Raw genomic sequence first — 12,970 nt, 5'->3', positions numbered from 1 at the left:
TAACCAGAAAGGTCCATGGAGCTGCTTTTGCCCTGATGGAAATGGAGCCTGTCGCTCATTGGAACACACGGAGCACAAACAGCACCCCTATGGGAACGTTTCTGGCTGAGAAAATTGGGGCGGGGGCATCTAAGTCACCTGTTCCCATGTGGCATGGTCCTGATCTAAATTTGGCTCACAGACATCTAGGAAGCATGGAACTCCAGTAGATGCCTCTGAATCCAACCCAGGAATGTCCCCAGGAAAACGTAATGTGTGGTTGGCCCTGAGTCATGGACAGCCAGACTCAGGAAGCGAGGTGCCACAAGAGACACCGGCACTAGGGCTTTTAGTAGTCCTGGACAGGAACAGGACAGGATGAAATAGGTTTACATTCCTGCCTGCTTCTTTGTATTGGTTGCTTCCTATTCTCCAGCTTGGTAGACCAGAGGCACTAGAACAGCCCAATCTCATCCTTTGTATGCAATTTGTGGCACATACCTGTTGATGGTTACATAACTGAACCAAGATGCAAAAGCAGAAAGTAGATGCGCTGCAGAAAAAGTCTTGCCTCTCAAAAATCAGATGTACTCTGTAAGTTCCATGTCTGGAGCTCTCAGCAACTTTGAAACAGCGTGTGGGAGCCCCATTTGAATCAAGACCATAGCAACAAGGGAGGATTCAAGTCTTTCATTCATCTTGCCTGGTCCATTTCCCCAAAGGAAGAATCCTTGGGAAATTGCTATTTGCCCCATATGCTTCCCTATGAGTGCTTATGATTTCTCCACATCATATATCTGCTTCTTATATATCTGCATGGATCAGTGAGGCCTGCACGGGCTAAGGAGGGGTGTGTGTTTATTTCTACCAATCCATAATAACAACATTCGATTTATATACCACCCTTCAGGACAATGTAATGCCCACTCAGAGTGGTTTACAAAGTATGTTGTTGTTATCCCCATAACAAAACGCCTGTGAGGTGAGTGGGGTTGAGAAAGCTCCTAGAAGCTGTGACTGACCCAAAGAGGAAGTGGGGACTCGAACCCAGTTCTCCAGATTAACTCCTCATAAGCATTCCAAAGGGATAGCTGCTGTTAGTTTATTATAGAAAAATTAAACAGTGGTCCAGAGGCACTCTGTCAATGATGTTTATTCCAGAATAAGCTTTCACCTTTCCATTGTGAGTTGGTTCTCACAATGACATTCTCACTCTCACTCACTCTCTCTCTCACACACACACAAAGCTTAGAAAAGGTGAGTTTCTAGGTGATTATTTCTTTTTCCTCATGATCTGCCTTAACATCTCATTGGACTACAGAGCTGTGTGATAAAATCTTATACACTAATAGCCAAGCGGCCCTTACATGTGCATACTTAGATCTAAAGACTGGAGCCATAAATGTACAAGACAGAGTTTTCCACACACCTGAAAAACACTCCAGAAAAAACTGAAATCTAAAAAAAAAAAAAACCATTGGAGGAGAGTTAAAAATAACCAAAATGATAATAGGAGCACTTTTAGCTTTAACCAGATAGTCTCTGTGGCTGTTGCTAGGCAACCATAACAGTTTAGCCCGTATTCCAGCCTGGGTTTTTGTCAGAAAAAGGCAGGGGAAGGTGGCAGGGCTTTTTCCAGGGTTGTTTTGGCCTTTGAGGGAAGACTCATTCGGACCAGGCCCAGAAGCAACGACTGGACAACTTGATACCACATGACTTGCATGACTGACCCAGGCCTAGCATGTTGCTACTATTTAATAGCAGCTCCCCTCCAAAGCTAGTGTAGTATAGTGCTTAGAGTTTCAGAGTAGAATCTGGGAGACCCAGTTTCAAATCAACCACTTTGCTGTGGAAGCTCACTGGATGTTTTGATCTAGTCACACATTCTCAGTCTAACCTACCTCTTAGGATTGTTGCAAAGATAATATGGAAGCATGAAGAATTATGTAAGCTGCTTTGGGTCTCCGTTGTGGAGAAAGACAGTAGACAAATGAAGTAAATTAATAAATATAGATGAAGACGGAGGGGAAGCTAAAAGGTAAGATGTTTAGTGGGTTTGAAGGAGAAAAAGTAGAGAAAATTGAACATATGTGGGCTGCCATGAGGAGGGAAAGAGAAAATAGTGTGGGGAAGAGGATACAGGGAAAGGTAAAGTATCCTCCACAAGTTCTTGCAGGTTCCCCACCATGCAACTGAGCACAGCTCAGCCAGCATCACACAACTGAACCATAGGGGAGGCTGCTGGGGGGGGGGGCGGGGGTGAAGGTGGTGGCAGACAAAGGTGGGTGAGAAGGAGACTAAAGAAGCAGGAAAAGGCAGAGAGGCTTCTACTTATGGGACCTTCAACACAATAGACTTTGCTTTCCATTAGTTTCAAAATGAAATCCAACCATATGGGCCTGGGCCTGGGCCCATAGTAAAGAAAAAAAATACTGAGCAATAAGTCATTACAGGAGATTCTATACTATTCTTGGAGCAAGATTTCAATACCTGGCAAGTTTTAATGGGGGCAGCGGCTCTCAGAATACAGTCCAGCTCCCCTCCCCAGATATAAAACGTGTATAGCTACCTTTTGGCCTAATCTTTCTTAAATTGTTGTTGTGAGTATAAAATTGGAGGTAGGGGGAACGACCTAAGCTCTCTGGAGGAAGGATAAAAGTGTAATGAAAACAGAGCAGACATGTTCATTAGTGTGTCATTTCCATTTCCTCTAAGCAGCTTTGTGAGGCTGGATTTAAACCTGTATCTACTTGATTCTAGTGTAGAACATTACCTGCAATGCCATGTTGATGGTCTGTGCCCAACAGAGATGATTCCCACCCCCCAGCTTCTACTTGGATGGTAGCAATCTGCACTGCCCATTTAAAAAAATGACTTTTTAAAAATCTCAACTTTGTGCCATTCTTCACAGAAAGGTTCTTTCCATGCACCGAAAAGTGATCCGCCTTTAAATCCTTTTTCACAACTTGTGGTGCAAGTGGTAACCAGCAAAGAGATGCTTCTATTGGAGACTAGCGGTAATTCAGAGGGGAGTGGGGAGCTGCCTTGCTATTAAAAAATGAACAATGGTTGAAATCTTGCCCACTTGTATAGAAGCACCTGTCATCGATGCAGGGAGATTTAGGGCTGCCCTTAGATATTTTCTTATTTTAGTTCTAGCTAGGTGGACTTAACTTTCCACTTGCAATCAAGGGGAGGCCGAGCCTCTTGTACCCTGAAGACAGTTTCAGGTGAATAGCTGTGCTGGTCTGCAGTAGAAGAGCAAGATTCGGATCCAGTGTGGCGAGGCTTAAAAACCAACAAGATTTTGAGAGTACGAACTTCCAAGAGTCAAAGCTGGTATATCTGGAAAGCTCATAGTCCGGAAATGTAGTTGCTCTTGTGCCCTGAACAACAGGATTGGAGTCCAGTGGCATCTAGGGTTGCCAGCCTCCAGGTAGTGGCTGGAGATCTCCTGGAATTACAACGGGTCTCCAGGCCAGAGATCAGTTCACCTGGAGACAATGGCTACTTTGGGGGGGGGGGACTCCATGGAATTATGGCATACCAAGGTCCTTTCCCTCCCCAAACCCCAGTTTCTCCAGATTTCACCCCCAAGATCTCCAGCGATTTCCCAACTTGGAGCTGGCACCTTAGGGACCAACAAGATTTTCAGGGTATAAACTTTTGAGAGTCAAAGCTGGTATATGGAAAAGGTTGCTGCGTCCACCCCGAAAATCTTGCTGGTCTCCAGAGTGCCACCTGACGCCAATCCTGTTGTTCTACTACAGACCACCCGAGCTACCCACCTAGAACCCCGACGGCGCGCCTAGTGGAAGGGCTTCTTAAGGCGATGCACTTCCGGAGATGTAGCGGGGAGGAAGCTCTTGTGCGCGCGCCTTTCTTTTTGCGTGTGCACCTTTCTGTTCCCTTCGGCGGCGACCCACCCCCTGGGGCCGAGCACCGCCTCTTTCCCTCCGGGCGTCCAAAGGCCTGCAGCCTCGAGGCGGGGCTGCTGCGGGCTGACGCTGCGGAGAAGTTCCGCCAGACTGTCGAAGTTCCTCGGCCCGAGAGCGCACAGACGCCGACCGGCTGCCAGAGACTCCGCTGGCTCGGCAGGGCGTGCGCGCATGGAGCCGCTCGCCGGAGACTGACTCGATCGCGACTGCCAGGGCGCCGAGCAGCCCCGGCGCTCCAGAGCCCTCCGTGCGGGGGCGTCCTGCCATGACGCTGCGCCGGGCGCTGCTGCCGTTGCTCGTGACCTGCGGCTTGCTGGGGATGCGGCCGCCGCCCGCCCGTTGCCAGGAGCCGCAGACCCCGGACTGGAGGATGACGCTGAAGACCATCCGGAACGGCGTCCACAAGATCGACACTTACCTGAACGCGGCGCTGGATCTCCTGGGGGGAGAGGACGGGCTCTGTCAGTATAAATGCAGTGATGGTAATGAGGATGCGTTATAATAAACGGGCGGTGTGCCTGTGCCGCGGTTCCCTGAAAAGGAAATTGGTTATGTGGTGCCTGAGGTTGAGATGCAGATTCTGTGGCTTCAGAGTGGCTCACTGAGCATCAGGTTAGAATGACCATAAACATCAGTTTCTGGTGGGTAGCCGTGTTGGTCTGCAAGAGAACAACAGGATTGGAGTCCAGTGGCACCTTAGAGACCAACAAGATTTTCAGGGCATGAGCTGTCAAGAGTCAGAGCTCACTTCTTCAGATGGTGAAGCTCCCTTCGGATGCTCAAAACTCCCTTTTTCCAGGTATAAGCTTTCCAGAGTCATAGTATCTGAAGAAGGGGGTTTTAACTCTTAGAAGCTTATACCCTCAAAACATCTTGTTGGTCTCTGAGGTGCCACTGGACTCCAGTCTTGCTTGCCCTGTTCAGTTACTCATGTGGGTCTCAGGTAAGTAGCTGTGTTGGTCTGCAACAGAACAGTAGGACTGGAGTCCAGTGGCACCAAAGGGACAAAGAAGAGTTTCAGGGTGTAAACTTCAGAGAATAAAAGTTCCCTCCTTCAGATACCTTAAGTCTCTGGAAAGCTTATACCCTGAAAATCTTGTTGGTCTCTAAGGTGCCATTGGACTCGTATCCTCCTGTAAACTTCAGGTGATCACAATTCTTTGCCAAATTGGTTTTGTTGTGTTTTTGGCAGCTGGACCTTACAAATGAACATTTCTATAGCCTCTGATTTGTGATGTTAGATAACAATAACGGTTTCTTGAGAATGTTCATTTATGTTCTGTGTTCATTAATGTTCTGTGTTGTGAATATTTTGCACTTTCTGTGTTGTGAATCTTTGGCACCTTACTGCTTGATTAGTCTGCATAGCTTTTGTTTTAGCTGTTACCTGTTTTATCATAACCTAAAAGATCTCCTTCGTCTTAAATTGCAGTAAGTTGTTATCAAATGCAAGGCCATCTCTAATAGCACCAACGATTTTGTTACGGAAGGACTAGAGTGTTTACAAATACATTATGTGATTAAGAACCAGTTTTGGAGAGACATAGATTAGAATATTTGGAGATCATTGTGAAAGATGATCCATTCTTCCTTCATCAGTCTTCAAAGGCTAAATTAACCCCTTGGAGGTCAAGTCTTAACACTTTGTACTAATTTTTGTTCTCTAAATTTCATTGGAGAGAGTAGTTTCCAATTGTATTATTATGTTTAATCTGAAGAATAGAATGGTAATCGTATTAAGATTGTGCATGGGCTTCCTTTTTATCCTCTCTGTATAGCTAGTTCGCCAATAATTTTGGAAAATTCTAGACTTAATTCTCTTTTACTTTACCCACGGGAGCCATTCTGTAGTTTTTGCTCTTCTTACAGACCCAAGGGAAAGCTAAAACAGAATATAAAGGGCTTTACCTTTTCATTACTAGTAATCTAGTACTCTGTCAGATTTTGCAGTGAAGTAATTAATTTCTTTTCTGATTGATTGATCACTTCAGTTAGGATTAAGTTTCTGCTGTTTCTCTTTGCCAAGAAGAAAGCAGAATAATGATATTCCATAAACTCTTGTGCTGTATAAGACAATGCTTCCTTTTATAGGTAATTTGCAAACTGTTTATATCTAGGCAGACAAAAGTAAGTCCTTGCTTCAGTAGAACAATCTGCCCTGTTTCCTGCTGGGATAATCAGTTGACATTATTATTGACCGAGTGTTCAAAATGCATGTTTACGTTAGGTAGTTGTAAGGAACTCCTGTTAATGTTGGTGGAAGTATTCCTTAATCTGCCATTCCTAAACATGTGCATTCTTTGTGTGCCTATGTTTCTGCTGGATTATTCTATTGGAGTTGCTGAATCTAATCGTACCCGTACTTCCTGGGGAACGAGCCCCATTTAACACAGTGAGACTTACTTCTGAGTAAAGTCTCACTTGTACTGCATGCTCATTTTTATAGATCTGCACCAACCGACATTGTGGACTTTTTAAAAAGATATCTAATGAGGCGAAAACTTAGAAATTCTTGTATTAGAAGCTTTTTTGTATTTTACAGGATATAAGCCTTTTCCTCGTTATGGCTATAAACCTTCACCACCCAACGGATGTGGCTCTCCCCTCTTTGGTGTTCATGTAAGTATCCTCTGACTCAGACACTTCTTCACATATATATTGATGTTCGTATAACATTAATATATGTATTGAAGGATGTTATACTTGAAATGTGTTTGGGTTGATAAGTTTATCAATATTGGTAAATATTGATATATTCAGCAGCAGAAGAAAATCACTGTATGCCCAGATAGTAAGCTCATTTTTTAGAGGAAAAGGGGAAGTCTGTTCCTATGTGTATATTTATTTAAATATCATCCTGTTTCTGTAGGTGTTGTGAATATGATGAAAAACACTCATGTGATGGTTTAGAAAAGTAATTTTCTATTCAGTGTCCCAGTAATTGAAGTTAGAACGTCTCTTAGACTCCTGATAGCTATCTTCTTATCTCAGAAATGTATGCCTGAAATTCAGACTCATCAGAGCTATACAATACGAGAGATATAGCTAGTAATCATCTAAATGATTGCACAGTTTTGGCAGTGAGAAAAACAGATATGAGGGAATTTACAATGAAAAGAAGTTAGTGAGAAACCTCCTAGATCAGTGCTGTAAAATGGGTTGAAGAGCCAAACTCCCCACCTAGCAGAAATATATTATTTTTTTCCATTAAAAAAATGCTCCAGATTTTGTGGGGAAGATGGAAATAGGCCCCTTGGTTTCCTTCTGAAAGGCATGTTTAGGCACGTGGATATGCCTGACCACTCGCAATCTAGAGCACTATCATATGTTAGCTATGTGTCCGTCATGTAGGCCAAAACATCCCCCTGCTTCTGCCAGGCTAAGTGCTCCTCCACACATTCCATCCTTGGCTGCAGATTGTAAATGGTCTACTTTTTGGCATACCTCCTTGCCAGTTAGAATGAAATGCCATACATAATGCCATACAGTAGCAGTCACTGGTAGACCTCTTTGCACAAGTAAGGCTATTTCTTCTTAGCCTTCAGGAACAATAATTTATGTACAGTGTGGCAGGGGGGTGGCACAATCTACATTGGGGATCCAAAAGGGTCTGATAAATAGCTCTCCCCGTCACCCCTGGTCATAGGTTATATTTGATTTTCCTTCCTAGAGGGCTCAAGCGAGTAAACTATGCTGCAAAAAACCAAATCCCTTTATTAGGCCACTAATAATGTTAACATTTGTTATAGCAGTAATGCTTACAACAACTCTGTAAGGTGGGCCAGTGTTGTTATCCTCATGTTACAGATATATGACTGAGGTTGAGAGAGAATAGCTTGTCTAAGGCCAGCTGGAGAGCTGGCGGCTGATTTCAACAAGCAGCCTCATTGTCTCCTAACCATTATTCTGCACTACTGGCAAATTCTTCCTAGACCCTATCAGTTGGTCTCTGACTGTGCAATTCCAGCCTTCCCCTTTACAGAAAAATAACCCCCTTTGCCCCTTTATTGTGTAGTGGAGCAGACAATGAAACATCCAGTTCCTTTAAGCTGAAGATTTCTTTGTTAACAGTAACTGTAGGGCTGGTAACTTGGCTTAGAAAAAAAGATATAATACTTAACTAAGGCTGTTTCTTGTCCACTAGGCCCAAGGTTGTCTTGACCTGGTTCTTTCCTTTTATTCCCTTAGAAGCTCATTGATTTATAACTCTTGAGTAAGGGTGAATACTTAGCCTTATTTTTAGATGCCAGGGCTAAAAGGACTGAGACATATTTTGCAATTGCTAAAGTAAATTTTAGGATCCTTATCACTAAGCAAAAGAGCCAGGAAGTATAAGGAGATGGTTGGTTAATTAAAGGCTTAATATAGTAATTCCTTATATTTTCAAAGAACCTACATTCGAGCAGGGCATGAAAGGATGTATCGATCCTATTAAGGCCACATATAGGGGAGTATTAATTTTGGGAAAGAAAGACAAAAAAATAGGGGTGGACAAACGGGGGGCTCTCGAAATCAAGCTGCTATAATCAATTTCTAGGACATGGCTTTTAATGAGAGAAAATGCTTTGGATTTGTCCGTCTCAAAAAAAAAATCAATTGACATTCCAGCTATCAACAGTTTTTCATCCAGGGCTTTCATCTAAGTAGATTTGTAGGTATCCTGATTTTGGGTGTCTAACAAACCATCTTCAACACAGAACAATTTTAATCTCAGTTTAAAGGCATATAACCCTGCTCTGGCTTCCAAGAATAGCTGTCCAGCTTCTACCCACAATACAATGTTACACACACAATGGAGGATAGTCAATATTCTCATAAGAAATTGTGCTAAGGGTTGGTCAGTATCATCAGAGATGGCTTTACTCCAAATAACTGAGCCACAAAGAATAATGGGGGTCACTTTCAGATTAAAATCTTGCACCGCTCCTGGAATATACTTCCCTCCCTGTTGTGGAAAAACCTGTTCATAGCACTTGCGCATGATTTTGCATTATTCTGAAGAGTTCTTGGTAGACTCTGCATGCTTGCAAGCTTCTGCTCTCCTGCTTGCACTGAGGCCTGAGTAAGTTCTATACTTCTTGTTACTGTTAGACAGATGCTATATCTAGTAGCCTGTTCTTATTTGCAGCAAACTCTGATGCCTTCAAACAAGGTTAGTTCCTCCTACCCCTTCCCCAGGTGGTAAGGGTGAATTGCGACCCTAGTTATGAACACTTCCTGCATAATACCATGATAAACTTTCCAGCTACATTGGAGTGAGCGAATCTTCTTTGCTTTCCCAAAAGTGTTGGGAAGGCTGCTATACCATTGGATGCCACTAACGGATGGAAAGAAGACCATTTTGGATGTTTACCTCACGTTTGAGTGACATTTTATAAACTATTTGGTTCCATAGCCAAGTTCTTGTTTAATTCCCAATCTGTTTTATTAACTCTGTAATGTCTTTGTAGAGCATAATTTTTGGTTTTGCCTTTTAGTTTGACATTGGCATTCCTTCGATGACAAAATGCTGCAATCAACATGACAGATGTTATGACACCTGTGGGAACCAGAAAAATGATTGTGATGAACAATTTCAATATTGCCTATCTAAGATCTGCCGAGATGTACAAAAGACATTAGGAATACCCGAGAGTGTACAAGGTAAGCTGGATATTTGCCGAGCATGAATAACAATTGAAATGTGGACTGTTCTTTGCTGGAAATTTGAATTGAAAGGCACAAAATTTTATGTGTGGGGGTGTGGATGTGGGTGTGTTAGTGGGTGTTAAACCACAATTAACTATGCTTATTATTTTCTGTCCTTGAGCAAATATTTTTCCACTCTATTACTTGGACTAAACTTCAGAATTAGTATGTGGTGTATTTTTTTCTTTTAAAAATGTATTATAAGAAGAGGGAAGAAAGGCTTCAATCCTATTTCCTAAAATTATGTTGACTCTTGGTATTTGTATAAAGTGATAGCACAACTTGATCAACATGTAACTGTAATGACAGATAATATTAACAGCACACAGCAGATGCATCTGAGATTTCAGTCTGTGCAAACACAGAGAGCATATGCATAACTACCACTATGAGTTTTGCAAATACTCCTTGCCGGGGTCATTTCGTAGAAAAAGAGCTGCTTGAACTCATTAGCATAACTCATTAGCATATGCCACACCCCTTGATCGGGCCAAAAAGGCAGGGATTTGGCTGTTGCAAGACAGGGGAGTGTTCTTCCACCTGGCAGTGGCCTGATCAGGGCCCTTTTGTCCCCAATCCAGGCCGAAACAGGCCCCAAATGGCTGGAAATGGTCATTTTGGGCACATTTTGGCCTGGATCGGGCCCAAAATGACCCAGATCAGGTCAGTGCTGGGCAGGGGAGGGGTCCCCTGCCAGGCCCCGACCCAATCCTGACGGTTTTGGTCCTGATCCCAGCTGAAACGGGCCCGAAATGGCCATCTGGTCCTCATTTGGGCCTGGATCAGGGCCGAAACAGCCAGGACCAGGTCAGTGCCGAGCAGGGGAGGGTTCCACCACCCGGCACCGACCTGATCCCGTCCGTTCTGGCACCGATAGCAGCAGAAAATGGCCCAAAGTGGCCATTTTGGGCCTTTCGGGCCCAGATGTGGCCCGAAACGGCCCGGATCGGGTTGGAGCCAGGCGGGATCAGGGCCAAAGCAACCGGGCCCGGGCCAAAAATCACCATTTTGGGCCCATTTTGGCCCGGATTGGGGCTGAAACAGCCGGGACGAGGTTGGTGCCAGGCGAGGGAGGGTTCCCCCACCCAGCACTGATCTGGGCCATTTTGGCCCTTATCCAGGCCAAAACATGCCCAAAATGGCCCAAAATTGCCATTTTGGGTCCGTTTCAGCCCGGATCAGGGATGAAACGGCCGGGATTGGGTCGGTGTCGGGCGGGGGAACCTTCCCCCTCCCGGCTCTGACCTGATCCTGGCTGTTTTGGCCCGGATTCGGGCCATTTTGGCACCAGTCCAGGCCTAAACAGCCCTAAAGTCGGGAGTGTGGGGCCACCTGACTTGGGGGAACTGCTGGAACACCATTCTGGTGCGTTCCCCCTCAAAATGAACCCTGGTCTTCGCTTGCTATCTTGTTTATCAAATGTAGGCTGTACAAACCAGAGGAAATATATTCCTTAACTATATACCTAGTTCCAAGAGAGAAGTCCAGTGAATTTTTTCTCCCTCTAATGACATCTGTAGCTCACTGTATTATTATCCTATGAATTGATTAACTCCTCCTCTCTGTTCCCCATCCTCCTTTTGCAGCATGTGAATCAACCGTTCAACTGTTGTTTGATGCAGTCATACATTTAGGATGCAAGCCGTACCTTGATAGCCAAAGAGAAGCTTGTATGTGTCGGTACGAAGACAAGAGAGACCTTTAAAGATGCTTGCAACATCATTCAAGATCAGTCTTTGTTGCAAGTTGCCCATTTTAGTTTGTTTTGCATTTGATTTGTTACAAAGCTGCTTGAAACAGGCAGTTTTTGTGTCTTCCACTGAAGAGTTTTGGGAATTTTTTTATAGCACTTCTTCCCTTCATTATCACTGTTGGGTTTGTCCTTCATTTTTAAGGATTGTTTGCACACATCTTTTAAGCTGACACTAATATTTTGTCAATTGGTCTTGGAGTTGTGATTATGATTATGGATAAGTGCTGCTCCAAAATACTGAAACGTCATAGTAGTAGTGGAGGTGAATACCCATAAAAATGCATGGGGGGCGGGGATAGGTCAAGCATTGGTCCTACCAGCACTCAGTGTCTCTTTAGTGCCTTTTTTATTGGCAAGCAGGAAAATCTCAAAAGTTTGTGAGTCCTGCTTGCAATCTTGTTTTTTTTTTTAAACACGTAAAGCTGCCTTTTACTGAATCACACTACTGGTCTATCAAGGCTTGTCTACTCTGACTGCTGCTTGCAATCTTGTGTCTTATATTAGTGTGATAGTGGACGATTAGATCCTCTTCAGTCTGCTAATATTCACAGAATGTTAAAAATGCTCAGATGGATGTTTAAGAATTACCCAATGTAATCAAGGGTATACTTGACTCCGTTTATGTAGCAGACTCTCTTCTAAAGCGCCTGTATAATTTAAAACCAAATGTTTGAAATATTTTTAAAAGACTTTAGCAATGTTCAGTGGGTTACTTGTTGGCTTTCTAGAGTGTATGTGCAATTTTTCAAGACAACCAAACAAAGCTTTCTTAAAAAACAGAAAGACACAGTTGAATGTTTAGACACAAATATATTCTATTCAGTAGAGGCCTCTTAAGACTATTACTAAAATAGAATCTTACTGGCCAGAATAAAAAAAAATAGATTTTTTTCCAGGTATAAAACATACTGTTCCTTGTATTCTAAGTAAGTATTAACACTAAATACAAAATATTGAACATATTTATCATAATTTCTTTTTCTTTTGAGACCTGTGCAAGGTCTATTTTCATTTGCTATTTAAATAGTCTTATCTGCACTTTTCCATTGACCTGTAGAGAGAAAATTTTTCTATACATTTCATTTTCTTGTCTTCTACATATTTTAAAGAATTGAAGTTACTCCTCAGGAACAGTGGCCACGTTCTAGCTCGAGGTTTCCTGTGACGAATACTGCAGTTGCATGCAGACTTAAAGCATTGTACTGAATACAGAATACATCTGAGTAAACATGCATAGAATTGGGCCTCACATCCCACTGAAAACAATAGGACTTTGCAGCTTAATTTTTTAAAACTGGTTTCAGCAGGATTTGGTCTTGCCTAACTTTAGCTGGATCTGAACCAAGAGGCTTTCGTTATCTTTGAGCTTCAGGTTCAACAGAACTTTTCCCCCAAGATGTTCTCTCTTTTATGAAAGGTGAATTTTTTTTTATCTCTGAGCCTAACCCTCAAGAATCTGAACACACACACACACACTACAAGCTATTAAATGAAGTTACTTGAACAGTGGCCTGTGATATGTTGATGAAGGATAAGGGAATTTTATATGTGAAAATGTGTAAAGTAGAACTGTGTCAGTTTGGTTTTAGAAAAAATAAAGAGCCAAAGCTGA

General features: G+C 43.1%; 1 protein-coding gene across 1 annotated transcript; it reads left to right on the top strand.

Moving 5' to 3' along the window:
* Nucleotides 1-3,927: 3,927 nt before the first annotated feature.
* PLA2G12A (phospholipase A2 group XIIA) lies at nucleotides 3,928-12,970 on the top strand. The gene is made up of 4 exons (XM_054989480.1): nucleotides 3,928-4,399; nucleotides 6,460-6,536; nucleotides 9,395-9,560; nucleotides 11,192-12,970. Exons 1-4 carry the CDS (start codon nucleotides 4,183-4,185, stop codon nucleotides 11,308-11,310), a joined length of 579 nt encoding a protein of 192 aa, XP_054845455.1. The 5' UTR covers nucleotides 3,928-4,182; the 3' UTR covers nucleotides 11,311-12,970.

The sequence above is a fragment of the Eublepharis macularius genome, chromosome 10 (assembly GCF_028583425.1).
Source record: "Eublepharis macularius isolate TG4126 chromosome 10, MPM_Emac_v1.0, whole genome shotgun sequence".
Classification (NCBI taxonomy): domain Eukaryota; kingdom Metazoa; phylum Chordata; class Lepidosauria; order Squamata; family Eublepharidae; genus Eublepharis; species Eublepharis macularius.
Note: the sequence above shows the minus strand (reverse complement) of the source record. Positions and strands in the feature narration are given on the sequence as shown.